The 14,737-nt window shown below is 55.9% G+C and overlaps 1 protein-coding gene across 2 annotated transcripts in view; it reads right to left on the reverse strand.

Annotated features, from left to right (window-relative positions):
* The window catches only part of Ltbp3 (latent transforming growth factor beta binding protein 3), a 16,061-nt gene extending 3,363 nt beyond the window's left edge, over window positions 1–12,698 (reverse strand). For both annotated transcript variants that reach the window (XM_041660874.1, XM_041660873.1), the window contains exons 1-18: window positions 11,855–12,698; window positions 9,095–9,424; window positions 8,747–8,946; window positions 8,477–8,582; window positions 8,196–8,288; window positions 7,915–8,037; window positions 7,389–7,547; window positions 7,113–7,298; window positions 6,366–6,382; window positions 6,217–6,289; window positions 5,969–6,067; window positions 3,597–3,722; window positions 3,346–3,477; window positions 3,121–3,249; window positions 2,775–2,897; window positions 2,514–2,636; window positions 1,490–1,615; window positions 1,169–1,288 (exon numbers count right to left, since the gene is read on the reverse strand). In XM_041660874.1, coding sequence (XP_041516808.1) covers window positions 1,169–1,288; window positions 1,490–1,615; window positions 2,514–2,636; window positions 2,775–2,897; window positions 3,121–3,249; window positions 3,346–3,477; window positions 3,597–3,722; window positions 5,969–6,067; window positions 6,217–6,289; window positions 6,366–6,382; window positions 7,113–7,298; window positions 7,389–7,547; window positions 7,915–8,037; window positions 8,196–8,288; window positions 8,477–8,582; window positions 8,747–8,946; window positions 9,095–9,424; window positions 11,855–12,176 — 2,587 coding nt within the window. In that variant the 5' untranslated portion in view covers window positions 12,177–12,698. The remainder of the gene's footprint in view (window positions 1–1,168; window positions 1,289–1,489; window positions 1,616–2,513; window positions 2,637–2,774; window positions 2,898–3,120; window positions 3,250–3,345; window positions 3,478–3,596; window positions 3,723–5,968; window positions 6,068–6,216; window positions 6,290–6,365; window positions 6,383–7,112; window positions 7,299–7,388; window positions 7,548–7,914; window positions 8,038–8,195; window positions 8,289–8,476; window positions 8,583–8,746; window positions 8,947–9,094; window positions 9,425–11,854) is intronic.
* Window positions 12,699–14,737: the final 2,039 nt, after the last annotated feature.

The following is a 14,737-nucleotide window of genomic DNA, read 5'->3' on the forward strand; positions in this document are numbered from 1 at the left end:
CTATTCTTTGAAGCAAGGTCTGTTTCCTAAGCTAGTCTTGAACTTGAGATCTTCCTGCCGCAGCCTCCCATGTAGCTGGGATGACAAATAAAGCCATCCAACTCGGCCCATCACTTTTCCATTTCTCCCAAAATTTTGCTCAAGACAGAATCATTCCCTCTCCTCTAAAACCCACAATGAGAACTTAGAAATTGTTCTTCTTAGGGTAGAGCCCACCCACAGCCCCCTGCTGAGACCCCTCCCATGGCCCCCTGCCGAGACCCCCATCCCCACAGACCCCAGCTGAGGGACCCCACCCCACCCACAGCCCCCTGCTGAAGGACCCCTCCCCACCCACAACCTCCTGCTGAAGGACCCCCTTCCCCACAGACCCATGCTGAAGGATCCCTTAGGCTTCAAGTCCCAGTTCCCTAGGCACCTCCCTTTAGGTAACTTCCAGACACCTTCACCCTGACCCTGAGAGTCATTTCCATGACCCCTCCAATCTAGGATCTCCAGATTACTGCTGAGCTATCTAGGACAGATGGGGAAACAGGGGTATGCAGGTATCACTTAGTGAATGTACATACAGGTGAGTTGAAGGGCCGGTTTACTGAATCTGTGAAGAGCTGAGCAGAGGGGATGGAGAGATAGTTCAGCCCTTAAGAGCACTGTTGCTCTTCCAGATGACCCAGCACCCACAAATCCACTCACAGCCACCTGTAGCTCCAGCGCCCTCTTCTGGCCTATGTGGGCACATACGCATGTGCTGCACAGACAATTCAGGCAAACACATACACATAAAATAAGAGTAAATTAAATATCAAAAAGTTAAAAAGGTGACTGAGCCAGGCGGTGGTGGCGCACGCCTTTAATCCCAGCACTTGGGAGGCAGAGACAGGCGGATCTCTGTGAGTTCGAGGCCAGCCTGGTCTACAAGAGCTAGTTCCAGGACAGGCTCCAGCCACAGAGAAACACTGTCTCGAAAAACCAAAAAAGAAAAAAAAAAAAAAGCTGACTGAAACTTGAATGTAGTAAGCTCGGCACCGTGATCCTTGTTTCAGAACAAATGCAAGCGTGAATGGAGCCAGCTGGATTGATGGATAGACGGATGAATGGATGAAAAGACCACAGACAGGGTGTCGAAGGATTACACTGCCCTGAGTTGCTCTCAGCCAACTCCTCATACCTTGACATTTCCTGCCGCCCACCAGCCGATGCCCCTGGGGACAAAGACATCTGTAGGAGCCATTGGTATTGATGCAGTCACCTCCAATGCAGGCCGCGGGGAAGTCACATTCATCAATGTCTGTAGAGACCAGGGTTTGGAGACTCTCAGGGGTTGACCCCATACACACAGGCTGGAGCCATCCGAGTTCCCTACTCCGAGAGCCCTGGATCACTCCCACACCCCCAAACCACAACTGGCATCTGGGTGAGGGCTGGACCTGGGCAGCAGAGTCCTGGGGTAGGTAGGGCAGGCCAGCGGCCAGGCTCTAGGATCCCTCACCCTCACAGTGGCTCCGGTCCCTTGACAGATGATAGCCAGAGAGGCACTGGCACTGGAAGGAGCCCGGTGTGTTGGTGCAGATACCATTGCTGCACATGCTCCTCCCAGCCTCACACTCATCCACGTCTGCAGGGCACAGAGGAGCGTCAGGCTGGAGGTGGTCTCGGGCTTCCGGTATTGTTCCCCACGGCTGCCCATTTGTCTGGAGCACTAGAGCTGAGGCCTAGGGGGCTTCACCCTGCGCCCGCATAAAAACCATGTATGGTGTCTAAGCCAAGTGCTGCCAGGATTCCTCAGTCATGTCTGATGCTAAAGAGTGCGTGTCTTCACCCACTCACCAAACAGGAGGTGTCCTCTCTTCTCACAGGGCTTAAGGCCCCAGCTTCTCAGAGGCAGCTCTGAAGCCACCTTCACCCTCCCAACAATTCCTTTGCTCTCATCTCCCGAAGCCCTTTCATCCGCCCCTGTCTCCCCTAGACTCGGTAGCCATGCAGCCCTGCTAGATGCTATTTTATCCAATCCTCTCTCCCTGGGTCAGCAGGGTCACCTCAACCTCCAGAGCCCCATAGTCCACAGCCGATAGTTCCATATGGGAATTCTAGGCTCCAGCCCGCTTCTCTGGTACATAATAAAGATTACTACAGGGAAGAGGACTAATGAGTCTCTAGTCTGACATCTTTTTTCCCCCTTCAAATTAACAAGTTTTGCAGGCAAAAGTTTCAATCCTCATCTCTTAAGAGATAAAAGATGGCTCAGTAGTTAAGGGCATTTGTTGCTCTTACACAGGACTGGGGTTGGTTGGATTTCCAGCACCCACTTGGCAGCTCACAGAGGCCAGTAACTTTTGAGTTCCAGAAGGTCTGGTCTCCTTTTTTGGCTTTCAAGGGCACCAGGTTTGTACATGGTGCACATCCATGCACATGGGCAAAACACCCATCTACATTAAAAAAAAAAAAATCCACCCTCCAAGGCCCAGCTGCTTCGCAGACATAAGCCATTGTCTGCCGAGCAAGCTGGAGCTCACCCAAGCAACTGCGGCCGTCCGGTGCGGGCTCGTATCCCTGGGCGCAAGTGCATCGGAAGGAGCCGGGAAGGTTCTCGCACCATCCTGGAGAACAGGGACTGCCCTCGGAGCACTCGTTGACATCTGCAGGGAGAAACGCTAGCATCACAACTGGGCTCCACACCGCAAGCTGCTGGGGGCGAGGCTCCCCTCCCCAGGGCTAGGGGAAGGGCTCTACTCCCAGGAGGCCCGCCCCCCACGTGGAGCCTGAACCGCCCTCACCACGACAGGCCCCGCCCCCCTGGCTGCGATAGCCGGGCTGGCACGGGATGCACTTAAAGCTGCCAGGTTTGTTTTCACATTTGCCATCGGGGCAGGTGCTAGGGTCGCGACACTCGTCGATGTCTGCACGGAAGGGAAAAGGAAGAGGACAGATCTGGGAACAACATGACTGGTCCGGTGCTCAACATGACAGGGCCTCCCTCTGTCACAAATCGAGGCAGAATGGACCGGCTTGGGATTTCCTGACCCCCGTCTTAGAGGACCATAGATGGGTGCAGGCCTCCCGCCCCCATCCTAGACGGAGGGACAGCCATGGATCCCGCTTCTGTTTGGACGGGTACCCCACCTTCACACACGGGAGGTCGGGAGGATTTGAGCCGGTAGCCAGGGTAGCAGTTACATTTATAGTGACCGGGGAAGTTGATGCAAAAGCCGCCGTCGCCGCACAGGTGAGGCTTGGCGCACTCATTCAGATCTGAGCGAAGACAGGGCGTGCGATGGGTATGGGGCGGGTGGAAGGAGCCGATCCCACCATGTATTCCCAGGGTAGCCCGGGGCTGTCTGCGCTTACCTACGCACGATCGTCCCCCTGCGCCCACATGGAGGCGGTAGCCTCTGTTGCAGTGACAATTATAGGAGCCCCCAGTGTTCATACAGATGCCTCTCCCGGGGCCACACGGCTCCGCCTCACATTCATTTACATCTGGAAGGATTGGTAGACCAGGAGACATCAGGGGCAGGTTGAGAGTCCCGGTCATCCCCTGGGTCACCCCCCCCCCCCCCACACACACACACACTCCCTTGCCCACAGTCCTGGCTCACCAACGCAGTAGCGGTGCTGCGGATGTGACCGGTAGCCTGGGTTGCAGTGGCACGAGTAATCCGAGGGGCCAGGCACACACTGTCCGTGGCCACAGATATTCTGGTTCAATCGGCACTCATCCGTCTCTGCGGCATGGGTGGATCGGGTCAGGGGGATACCTGCATTCTGCCACATCCTAGAGGCAGCTGCTGCTATGCAGCTACTATACCCTACTGCTCAGGAAGGCTTGGTCACAGAGTGACCCCTGGCTGCACACGGTATCTGAATCCTAGGAGTTCCTAAACTTCATCTCAAATAATCCTAATGTCCTTGTTCCAGAAAAGTCCCCAAATAGGACCCCCATGTCCTTGCCTTCCCTGTCACCTTTGTTACTTCCGTCCTTAGCATTCCAAAAGCTTGTCCTGTGTCACCTCAAATCAAACCACATCGCCTAAGTGCCCTATTTATGTTCTTAAGACCCCCTTCCAAGGGTCCCTGGGACAACCTTCTCCCCATGCACATCAATAGTTTAAACCCTGTCATCTCAGGCTTACTAATATCTTCTAGTCAGTGACTTCAAACCCCCTGTTCCTAGGACCTGGGTCCCCCATTTTCAATTTTTCTGGAAACAACTTGTTGCCAGAACTGTGCCCAGATGGCCTGTGGAGGGCTCCTCTCACCCTCTTGTTCGCTAAGCTCCAGTCCAGTCCTCCTCTCCCTTTCTGACCCCCACCCTCCCATGAAGCCCAGGGTGAAGCTAAGTGCTGTCCTGTCAAAACAGAGCTAACCAGCAGGCACTGCAGGCTGCTGTCTGCCTGCTAACTCGCTCTCCGCCTCGACACGTTGTCCTCCACATTCCCACAATCCCCAGGGAGCATCCACCTGAGCCCTCATTTCCGCTCATCAAGACCCAGGGTCTCAGTCAACTTCAATGACTGTGGCTTTGGAGTCCCTATGTCATTGGTTTGATAGGCTCCACTGTGACCCAGGGACAGACTGTTAACCTCTCTGAGCCTCAGCTTCTTTTCATCTGGAAATGAGGCAAGCCTTTGTTGTCTTCAGGATGTGAGAAAGTTAAAAGAAGTTTGGTTTGTAAAGCTCTTCACATAGAGCCTGGCGGGGATTGCTCAGCCTGCACTGCCATTATTACAATGCTCAAATCCTTGCAGAAGCTTTTCACAGTCTCTGACATCAAGCGGACTGTCCTTCCCTTGGTTCTCTGTGGTTTCTCCTCCTCCACCAATGATTCATACTTTTCTACACCTTTGCCCAGACTTAACTTCTCTGGAATGTTCTTTTTTTATTTTTTTATTTTTATTTTCCTTTTGAGACAAGGTTTCTCAGTGTAACCACTCTGACTGTTTTGGAGCTCACTCTGTAGACCAGGCTGGTTCCAAACTCACAGAGATCCACCTGTCTCTGACTCCTGAGTGCTGGGATTAAAGGTGTGTGCTACCACCATCTGGCTGGAATATTCTTTTTCTGAATCTCCATGTCCCTCCTCTCTCCACTTCTCTTGAATGTCTAGAATTCTTTATTTTTGGTTTTTTTTTTTTTTTTTGGTTTTTCGAGACAGGGTTTCTCTGTGGTTTTGGAGCCTGTCCTGGAACTAGCTCTTGTAGACCAGGCTGGTCCCGAGTGCTGGGATTAAAGGTGTGCGCCACCACCGCCCGGCTAGAATTCTTTTTTCTTTTTTTTTTTTTTTTTTGGTTTTTCGAGATAGGGTTTCTCTGTGGCTTTGGAGCCTGTCCTGGAACTAGCTCTATAGACCAGGCTGGTCTCGAACTCACAGAGATCCGCCTACCTCTGCCTCCCGAGTGCTGGGATTAAAGGTGTGCGCCACCACCGCCCGGCTAGAATTCTTTAAAATGTTACATATTCTCTCTCTCTCTCTCTCTCTCTCTCTCTCTCTCTCTCTCACACACACACACACACACACACACACACACCTCACAGTTTCTTATTGCTAGCTAATGTCTCATCCTTTAGTCTTCCTGTCTTCTCTCTTACCTTTATGAGGTAGCATTTATGAGACACGCTAGACTTTAATTATTGATCTGCTTTGTAGGTATCACATGATAATCCAGGCTGACCTTGAACTCTAGCCAATCCTGCCTGCACCTCGTGAATATTGAGATTACGGGTGTGAGCCACCAGATCTGGATTGATCTGTTTGCGGTTTATTTTGGGAGGCACAAAGTAGGTGTTCAATAAATATAAATTGAAGGATGGATACTCTCAGATTGAGCTGACCGTCATACTAGCAGGCCTACTGGAAGGCAAACTTCCCAGCACGCAGCTCAGGCAAGCGCTAACCTGTTAGCCACGGAAGCGATGGAGGAGGAAACCAGGTGTGCAGCTTCCTAGGATGTGGCCTGCTGGCAGGCCTTACCTGTGACCTGAGTAGGGGCGATCTCCACTGCACTTCGGGATGGGAGCAATTCTGGCAGGAACCGGTGAAAGGTAGGTGGGGAGGGGCGAGAGATCAGCTCTGCAGGCAGAAGGAGGGGCTTTTCAGAGAGCCACCCACCCCCTGCAGGCCACACCCAAGCTCCCCTCCCTGTACTCACTGTAGCCATGCCCACGCCTCCCAGTGACTTAGCTCCCGAGAACCGCCCCCACTTGCAGTGCCGGGCTCACCTGGGTAAGGCCGGGCAGGTGACGCGGAGGCAGTGGGGTGGCTCTCCTGCACCGATCGCTCCTCACTCACTGGCTGTGGTTGATAGTAATATAAGCCTTCCTTGCTTCCTTTGTCTCCCTACCCCCTCCACTTGGGCTCCTATACTCACGGGGTCCATGGTCACGCCTAAAAAAGATGAGATATTGAATGTCAGGATGGGAGGCGAAGAATCAAGGGTCAACGGCTAGGGCTGTATGGCTAGGGGAAATCTCTGAGAGTTCAAAATTCACACCTTTAGGTCAAGGGTCAAAGTTTAGATCCTGGGATTAGGGTATGTTTGCTTGGTGGTTGTGGTCTAAAGAGCATTGGTTGGGCTAGGTTTGTTTGTTTGTTTTGTTTTATTTGTTTGTTTTCAAGATATGGTTTCTCAGTGTAGCCTTGGCTGTCCTGGAACTCACTCTGTAGACCAGGCTGGCCTGGAACTCACAGAGATCCACCTGCCTCTCCCTCCCAGTGCTGGATTAAAGGTGTGTGCTAACCACCTAAAGCACTGAGCTAGGTTTGTACAGTGCTGGAGTAGGAGGTGATAGTTACGGTCAAACTGAGGCTGAGGGTAGGAGGGGAAGGCCTAGGGTCGGTGGTTTAGGCTAGGGAGTTAAACCTGACATCGGTGGTTTAACACCTCCCTAATGCTGTGACCCTTTAATACAGTTCCTCATGTTGTGGTAACCCCAAACCATAAAATTATTTTGTTGCTACTTCATAACTGTAATTTTGCTACTGTTATGAGTCATAATGTAAATATCTGATATGCGAACCCCCAAAGGGTCACAGCCCACAGGTTGAGAAACACTGCCTTAGGAGGTCAGGCTGTGAGTCTTATCTGTAGATCTGGAGTCACGGGATCAAGTCAGACCTCTCTCTTCCTCTGTGTCTTCAGGTGGTGGCGCTCTGCTGGAGCTCTCAGGCAGCTGCTGGGGTTTGGGTGGTCCATCAGGGTGCAGGAAAAGGGAAAAGTCACTTTCACCCTGGATGGTGAGTGTCTGGTGGGAGGTGAGGATATGGTACCCCTTCCCAGCCGGGCAGATCTCCTTGAAGGCTGCTGTGGTCAAGATGCAGACACAGCAAGTGAATTCCTGGACAGGTACAGCTTGCCCCCCATCCCCGCTACCCCTATATGCCCCTGACTTACCTGTACCATCTGCTGGACAGCGCTGGCACCGTGCTCCCCAGGCTTTTCCCACACTGCAGCAGCAGAGTTGGCGGGTGAGGCGTGTGGTCAGAGGATGCTGGCACTGGTGTTCGGTGCTCACCAGGCGGAAACACAGGCTCTTCTCCTCTGGTTTGTCGGCTGCAGAGGTGGTGGTGGAGGCCAGGACCTGAACACTGCCCCTCTCAGCCCAGTTGCTCTAGACCCTGCTTCTCTATGTGGCCACGACCTCGTGCGATTTCCTGACACCTGTGTGACTACTGACTCCTGATTTGAATTCTAAATTTCATTTGTTCTTCTCATCAAACCAGTGACTTACAGGTCCCTGATTTCATCTGACCTCATGTGAGCTCATCACTGATTCTGTGTGCTCTGGGTCTTGTTTCTTCTGCTCTCAACCCTTAACCCACGTGGACGTCTTCTGACCTCTGACCTCTGTCTGCTCAGAGCTGTTTCCCTCCCATCTATGCCTTGTGAATTCCCAGGACCAAGAGTCCTCAAGTCTTACCAATGCACTGTGTCCGTGAGGGGCCCAAGCTATGACCGGGTGGGCAGACACAGCGATAAGAGCCAGGGTTGTTGAGACAGTCTCCATGGCGACACATGCCGGGCATCGCGCATTCATTGATATCTGTGATGAGCAGATTGATCATTGTAGCTGGGGCCATAGGTGGCAGCAAGTTGCTCCATACACTTGAGGGTTCTACCTTAGTTAGACTCCTTTCTCGCTCACCTTGGGACGCCCCCCCCCATGACCACCTGCCCACCAGAGTCTCCAGCTGACCATACCCTGGCAATGGGTGCTGTTGAGCCTCTTGTAGCCTTGGGGGCAGTCAGCACCCACCTCCCCACGTACAGGTCCTGGCTTCTGCACCCCTGTATCTGCAGAGAAAGAACAGACACAATAGCCTCAAGATGAGGAAATACTGGGGGCCTGCAGGAGAGGAAAGAGGGCTCTGGGGAGGGGAGAGAGGATCTGGTGGGCATAGGGTTGGAGACTCCTATGGCAGGGACAGAGAAAGAGAGCTGGGTCACCCTATAGGAGATGCTGCACTGAGTCAGGCACTCACACTGAAGCTGTGGGCACTTGTGGCACTTGCTTTGTCCCCAGGCAGTACCGATGCTCCCACAGCAATCTTCCTGCTTGGTGAGACCAGGCAAAGGGTTGCTGCCACACTAGAGGGAGGGATGTGGAGAGGAATTAGAGCGCCCCTCCCCCATTTGCCTCCTTTCCTGAAGCTCCTTTTCTTTTTCCAGCCCTAACCTGTGACACTCAATTGCATGCTGTCCTGATAACAAGGGTGACCCTAAGATAGATGGGGAATTGTGGATTTACTCACGGGCTGCTTGGGCAGCGTATCCTGGAAGCAGCGGCCCAGTGGCTTTTGGGTGGGTGGCCTCGGGTGCGGGGGCTTGGGATGTGGCAGCAGGTGCTGGGAGGCTGGGCCTTCTGCATTTGCCCCTTCTATGCGGTGCACCTGAACGGAAGCTTCCGGAGGGTGATGGACACGCACGTTCACCACGGGGGGCGGAGCCTGCACTGGGGGGCGGGGCGCGGTGGCCTCAGGGCTGTCCCGCGCCTGGAGGGTCGCGTTGCTGAGCTCCTCCAGGGCCCGACCCGAGCCCAGATCCGGCCACCCTTATTGCCCGCCCGTCTCAGCACCCCCTGGTTGCCCGTCTCCTAGTACCTTCTGCTGAGATTTGTCCTGGCCCCAGAGGCACCAGGAAAGCAGCATGTTGGGCAGGGGGTCCCTCCCCCGGCCCGGGAGGATCCGCGATCACCTGCACCGCGTAGATGGCGTGTTTGCTAGCCACAGACTCGCCTTCTGGAGCAAGGGGCGGCAGCGGGCCTGTGGACATGGCCCCTGTCCGGGCTAGTCCCGGGCCTGAGCTGCCGGTGCCCGCTCCAGTTCCTGCAGCAGGCACCTGGCAGAAGCGCCCCGTGAAGTCCGGGGGACACAGACACTGGTTTCGGGAGGAGCACTGGCCACCGTTCATGCAGGGTAGAGGGCACACCACTGTGAGGAGGAGACAGGGGTGAGGGCCTGGTGGCTCTTCAGTTCCCAGGCCATCATCACCTACATCCTGACTCAACTTCCTTGCCACGTATTGGCTCTGCCCAGTTGGGAAGCTGACTTTTTTTTAACAGGTCACACACGTGGAAATGGCCTTCTGCAGGTCTCCAACACCTTTCTATCCAAGATGGATTCTGGAACCTTAAATTCCAGGCTTAAATCCTGGTCATATGTCCTCTGTCTCTGAGTAGCTTCCCCTGCTCACGCTTATGCCCTCATCCATGGTAGTGATGCTCCCTTGGAGGCAGTGGCTATACAGATACTTGGCCCAGTGTGGTGCAGACTGTAGAAGTGATAGCTAAAGCTCTCTCTTCGGTTCAGGTCTCAAGTCTCTCCCTAGTTCATCCTCACCCCCTCCCTCCATACTACTCCCCTACCCCAGCTGTCAATCTCTGACCTCAGCAGGATCTGGCCCCTGAAGCTGTCAGAACTCAGGACCTCTATCCAGCGGGCTTACCGCTGGGAGCTCAGACTCCGTCCCATTTACAGCCTTCATAGTGTCCCCTGAACTCGGTCCCCCTCAGGGCTTCCGCCTCTCTCCCACTCGTCTACAATGCCAGTGTGACTGGAGAGACCTGCCTCAGGCAAAATTCAAGCAAAAAATAGCCCCACCCCTTCACTCATCTTCTTGTTCTACTCCCCATCTGAACATTTGAGGCCACATTCCAGAACCGTTTTTCAGTCCAGCTCCCTGTTCTTCCCTGAACATCCCTGGCCCAGGCCCTACCTACCTCCTACTAGTGCACCAGTATTCTCAGGGTGTTCTCTCTACCTTTCCTCCGGTCCAGAGGCCTTCGCTATTGCTGCCCGGCCACATGGAACCCTTCTGGACGTTTCTCTCCCAGGAAGGAGGCTTCCTCATTCTCTACCCCCTGCCCAGCCTGGCTGGCACTTTGCTGGGTTGTCCTCATACCTGCCTCTCCCACTTACAGAAGGTGTTTTGGAGGACAAGGTCTTGTGACCTCAACTGTCCCAGAGGAGGTACAGGGGTCGAGGAAAGAACACGTCCTTCTAGTCTTGTGTCCCTGAGTTCCATCTCCAGCCCTCTCTTGCCTGTTCTCTGGGGTGGGAAGGTGGCCATGTGCTCATTCCTGATCCTCTGGGTGGACACGAAGCATCCTAGACTAGCCCATCCCATCCTGCACAGTCTCCAGAGGCCAGGCCTCGAGGGCAACAGAGGTGTGTCCTGGGCCGGGGGAGGCAGGATCCTCTCCTTCCTGCCTTCCAGTGAGTCACCCTGCATGGTGAGAGTGACCTCTCTGTGACACCCTCCCACTGTGGCCCGGGCACAGAGCCTGGGGGATGTGGGCAGCATGGAGAGACAGCAGCCTGCACAGGATGACCAGGCAAGGGCCTGTCACACACAGACTCACTGACACAAATACGGGCTCACTGTGTAAACACTCCCAGACAGTGACTGTAGAAACACACCCAAGACTCACAGAACATGATAATGTGAGTGTGCCATGCCAAAGCTTGTGCATGCCCTGTACACACACACACACAGACACACGACTGGGACTTCTTCGCTCTGGAGCTGAGTGAGCACAGGAATGTGTGAGAGGGGCTGTTTTCCTGTACCATCCTGGGCACGGCCTAATTACCCTGTCCAGGAGGTAATTACAGCTGGGACACCTCCCCCTCCCCCCTCCCTGGCCCGCAGGGCCCCAGGGGAGGAGTCTGGAGCCCCAGGCCTTCTCTTTAGAGATGCTGAGGAAGGGGTAGGCTCTAGGCTGACCAGGAGGTCCCTCAGCCTTGGGGTGGAGGCAGCTCTGGGGCCTGTGAGGTGTCTGGAGTTTATGGGTATGGAAATGGACTAGCTGATTGAAGACCCAAAACGACCCCCCCTCCAGGCCCGTACCATTTCTTAGCACCCCACTAATGGCCTCAAAGCCTTTCCCCCTCAGATTTTGCCAACAACTAACTCCCTCACCCCAGTCCCTGACCTTAGCTCCTCCTCCTAGAGAACACAGGTGTCTCCTTCCACCATGCCAAACTAGACAGTTTAAAAAGATTTCTGTTTCTTAGGGAAATGTTTATCTGCTTCTCTGGACTTCCTACCCCTGTTCTCATCTCTCCAAGCCCCTGTCTGCTCCCTCCTATAACTGGGCACCTCCTAAGAAGCCTGTGTCTTCCGGGGCCCCAGCTCAAGTCTCAACCCTAACCCAATACTTAAAAGTTCAGGCTTCCACGCATCCCCTCAACTCTGGCTTCTAAGGACTGCAGACTCTCAAGCACCCTGGTTCCCAGATCTCCAATTGCTATACTCCAGCTCCCCATCCCTTATGCCCATGTTCCACTCCGCTTCCTGCCTGGTGCTGTAGCCTGGCCTGCCCTTCCCTATGCCCCCAACCAGAGCCCCCCGGCCCTCACCCACGCGGAAGCCAGAGCCGGTGAGCGTGTCGGTACTGTGGCCGTTCTCTCCGATGAGCGTCATATTGGAGCCCTGCTGACAGCTGTCCCGACACTGGCCCTTCAGACAGGTTCGCTTGCAGATCACCGGAGCAAAGACCACCTTGAAGCGCTCGCGGGCCAGCGCCCCGCCCCCGCCCGTGCCCCGCTCGCCGGCCGGCCCCCCCTCGGCCCCGCCGCCCGGGCCCAGCAGCGCCAGCAGCAGCAGCGCCAACAGCCTCGATGCCCCGGCTGGGCGCATCGCAGGGGCCAGGCCGCGGGCAGCCCCTCGGGGCCCGGGCATCCGGGGCCGCACGACCCCGGGAGGTGACGGCAGGGGGGGCCGAGCCCGGGCGAGGATCGGGAGCTGGGAGCCCGGGGAGAGAGCTGCAGAGGGCAAAGCGGGGTGGTGGGGGAGCCGAGGCCGAGGGCAGGGAGGGGGACAGCAGGAGCGACCGGGATTCCCGCTGCGAGGGAGTGAGACGGAAGCTGCACTGCGGGTAGAGCGAAGAAACTTCCCTGGCCGGGAGAAAACCCAACCAGGCCCCGAACTGAGGCAGGAGCGAGAAGGCCGGAGCAAGTGGAGGCGGAGAGGAGGAGCGAGGGGAGAGGAAGGCCGGGCGGCCGGCCCGCTCCGCGCCTCCCCCTGGCCGGGCTCCTCTCCCGCGGCCGCCGGGAAGCTGGGAGCGCGCGGGGAGGACGCAGGGAGAAGTGAGCAGTTGTTTTCCCTGGCTGGAGCGCGCCGGCGGCGAGGGGGGCTGGGACGCTGGCCCCGGGCCAAGGAGACAGTTTTTTTCCCTTTCTCTCTCTTTCCCCCTTACTTCAAGCGTCGTCACTGCTGACCGGAGAAGCACGGTGTGCAGCTGGGAGGGAGCCGGCTGGAGTGGGGGTTGTCCCCCAGGTGCCCGCCCGGCGCGGGAATCGAGCTGGGTCCTTTCCAGAGTCCTCACCTGGGACTCCCCGGATTGTCCCGCCAGATTCCTCCGGGCGGGGTGCGGAGGCCTGCGCACACCTCCCCGCTCAGCTCCTTTCCCACCAGGTCAAAAATGGGGAAACCGAGGCAGATGGGCCTTGCTTGGAAGACCAGAGGCCTGTTAACTTTTGCTCATCCGTCTTTGTACATGTAGGGGTCCTCGAAGCCCCGAAGTCATAGCTCCTGAATCCTGATTGTATCTTCTCTCGAAGGAAAGGATTTAAGCAGGAGCATTTGCCCAGGGTTCACTTAGGTCCAAGAATGAAGTCTGTAGGGTCCGGAAGAAGAGCAGAAGGAACAAAGCTAAAACCCAGCTTCCCTGTCAACCCCCCTTTTGGAAGGCTTCCTGGTGCCCACCCTGCCACCTCCCCCCTTTCCCCTCGTCTGGCCTGGCTGGCGGCGCTGGCTCTGGGCCTCAGACACTCTGGAATCGCCAAGGTCTGAGCTCAGGGCCTGGCCCCCTTCCCAGGCTAACAGTCGAGAAGGGGCGTGCTGATTGAGCGCTCAGGGGGCTGGGGAAGAGCACGGCAGGGTCCCAGGGGCAGGGGTGGCAGGGGCTGGAGAGGAGCTAGCTTACTCACTGCTTTGAAAGGAAGGCTGTGTTGTCCTGGAGCTGGACTATAGGTGAGAGAATGCCAGGAGGCCTCAGGATCCAGTGTCTGACTCAAAAGAACTCAGCAGAGCAAGGGGTGACCAGGATCAGAACTATGCCAAGTCAGGTTCATGCCAAACCCTCTCCCTGGGGGAACTTTGAACCGTGGGGTAGTGATGGGATGGGAAGAGGGGTTTGGGCTTAGCTTTAGGCACACATCTCCAAAGAGCTAGTGGTTTTTACTTTAAGGCTGAATTTATCTGGGTAGATTCAGAGGGGAAGGGGGTGGGGGGCATTTGATGAGACCTGCTTGCGTCACTCAGTAGCTTGGGCCCACTGCTGCAATGCTGGGAGGGGGTGGCCTTTGTGTCCCCAGAGGATTCCTTGCTGCTGGAATCCAGGAGGACTTGTGAGGGGGGACCCTGTCCCTCCTGCTCTAGTCACACTGCAGTGGGCAGGGACACTGAATACTAACCCCTTGGCAGGAGTGGAGCTGAAGGTTGTACATGTTTTCCTTCACACTCATATAAACCGCCCCTCCCCTGCCTAGAGGAGTCCGTGGCTCACCTTGGAACACAGCACAGCCAAGCAGTCCAGGCTTGGAGTCTTGATCTCTCCAAGCCTTGGGTTTCTTGCCCACAAAATGAGATCTAGTTGTCCAACTGAGGAGCGGAGCACAAGCAGTGGCAGGCGGAGGGGGTGGTGGTGGAGGAGGGGATGGGAGGGTTAGGGGGACTGGGGGTAGGGGTTAGAGGAGGGGGATGGGGTGGGGGGGTTGGAGGAGGGGGATGGGTCGGGGGAGGGCTGGGGATTGGAGGAGGGGAATGGGGGCTGGGGGGCGCTGGGAAGCCTTCTTTCAAACAGGCTTTTCCACTAGACACCTGAGGGTGGTTCTGAGAGAAACCTTGGGCGGGGGGATCCCGGGAAACTGAGGAAGGTGGAGAAGAGGCTCTGGAGGACAATGCAGAGGGAAGAGTGGGAAGGAAACTCTGCTCTTTATACCCTCCAAGCCTGAGGAAAGGCCAGAGGAGCAACGGGGTGGGAAGGGGACGGCACTTCACTCTGGGTCCAGGAGCAGGGGTGTAGGTCATGGCGAGAAATTTGAGCTTAATTTTCCTTAGCGGGCACTGAATCCGGACAAGACAGGGAGCTGTTGACTTCGCCCCTGGGAGGAATGTGACTGGATTCGGGCTGTGGAATGCAGAGACTTTGTGAAGTAGAAGGTGCTGGAGGGGCAGGTGGTGTGAATGGGTCTCTGGGTTGGCCTGATCCCCTGGCAGGGTGGGAGAAAGGAGAGGAG

Source organism: Microtus oregoni, unplaced genomic scaffold, assembly GCF_018167655.1.
Source record: "Microtus oregoni isolate MIOR12 unplaced genomic scaffold, Mior012 000012F_ref0000307, whole genome shotgun sequence".
Classification (NCBI taxonomy): Eukaryota; Metazoa; Chordata; class Mammalia; order Rodentia; family Cricetidae; genus Microtus; species Microtus oregoni.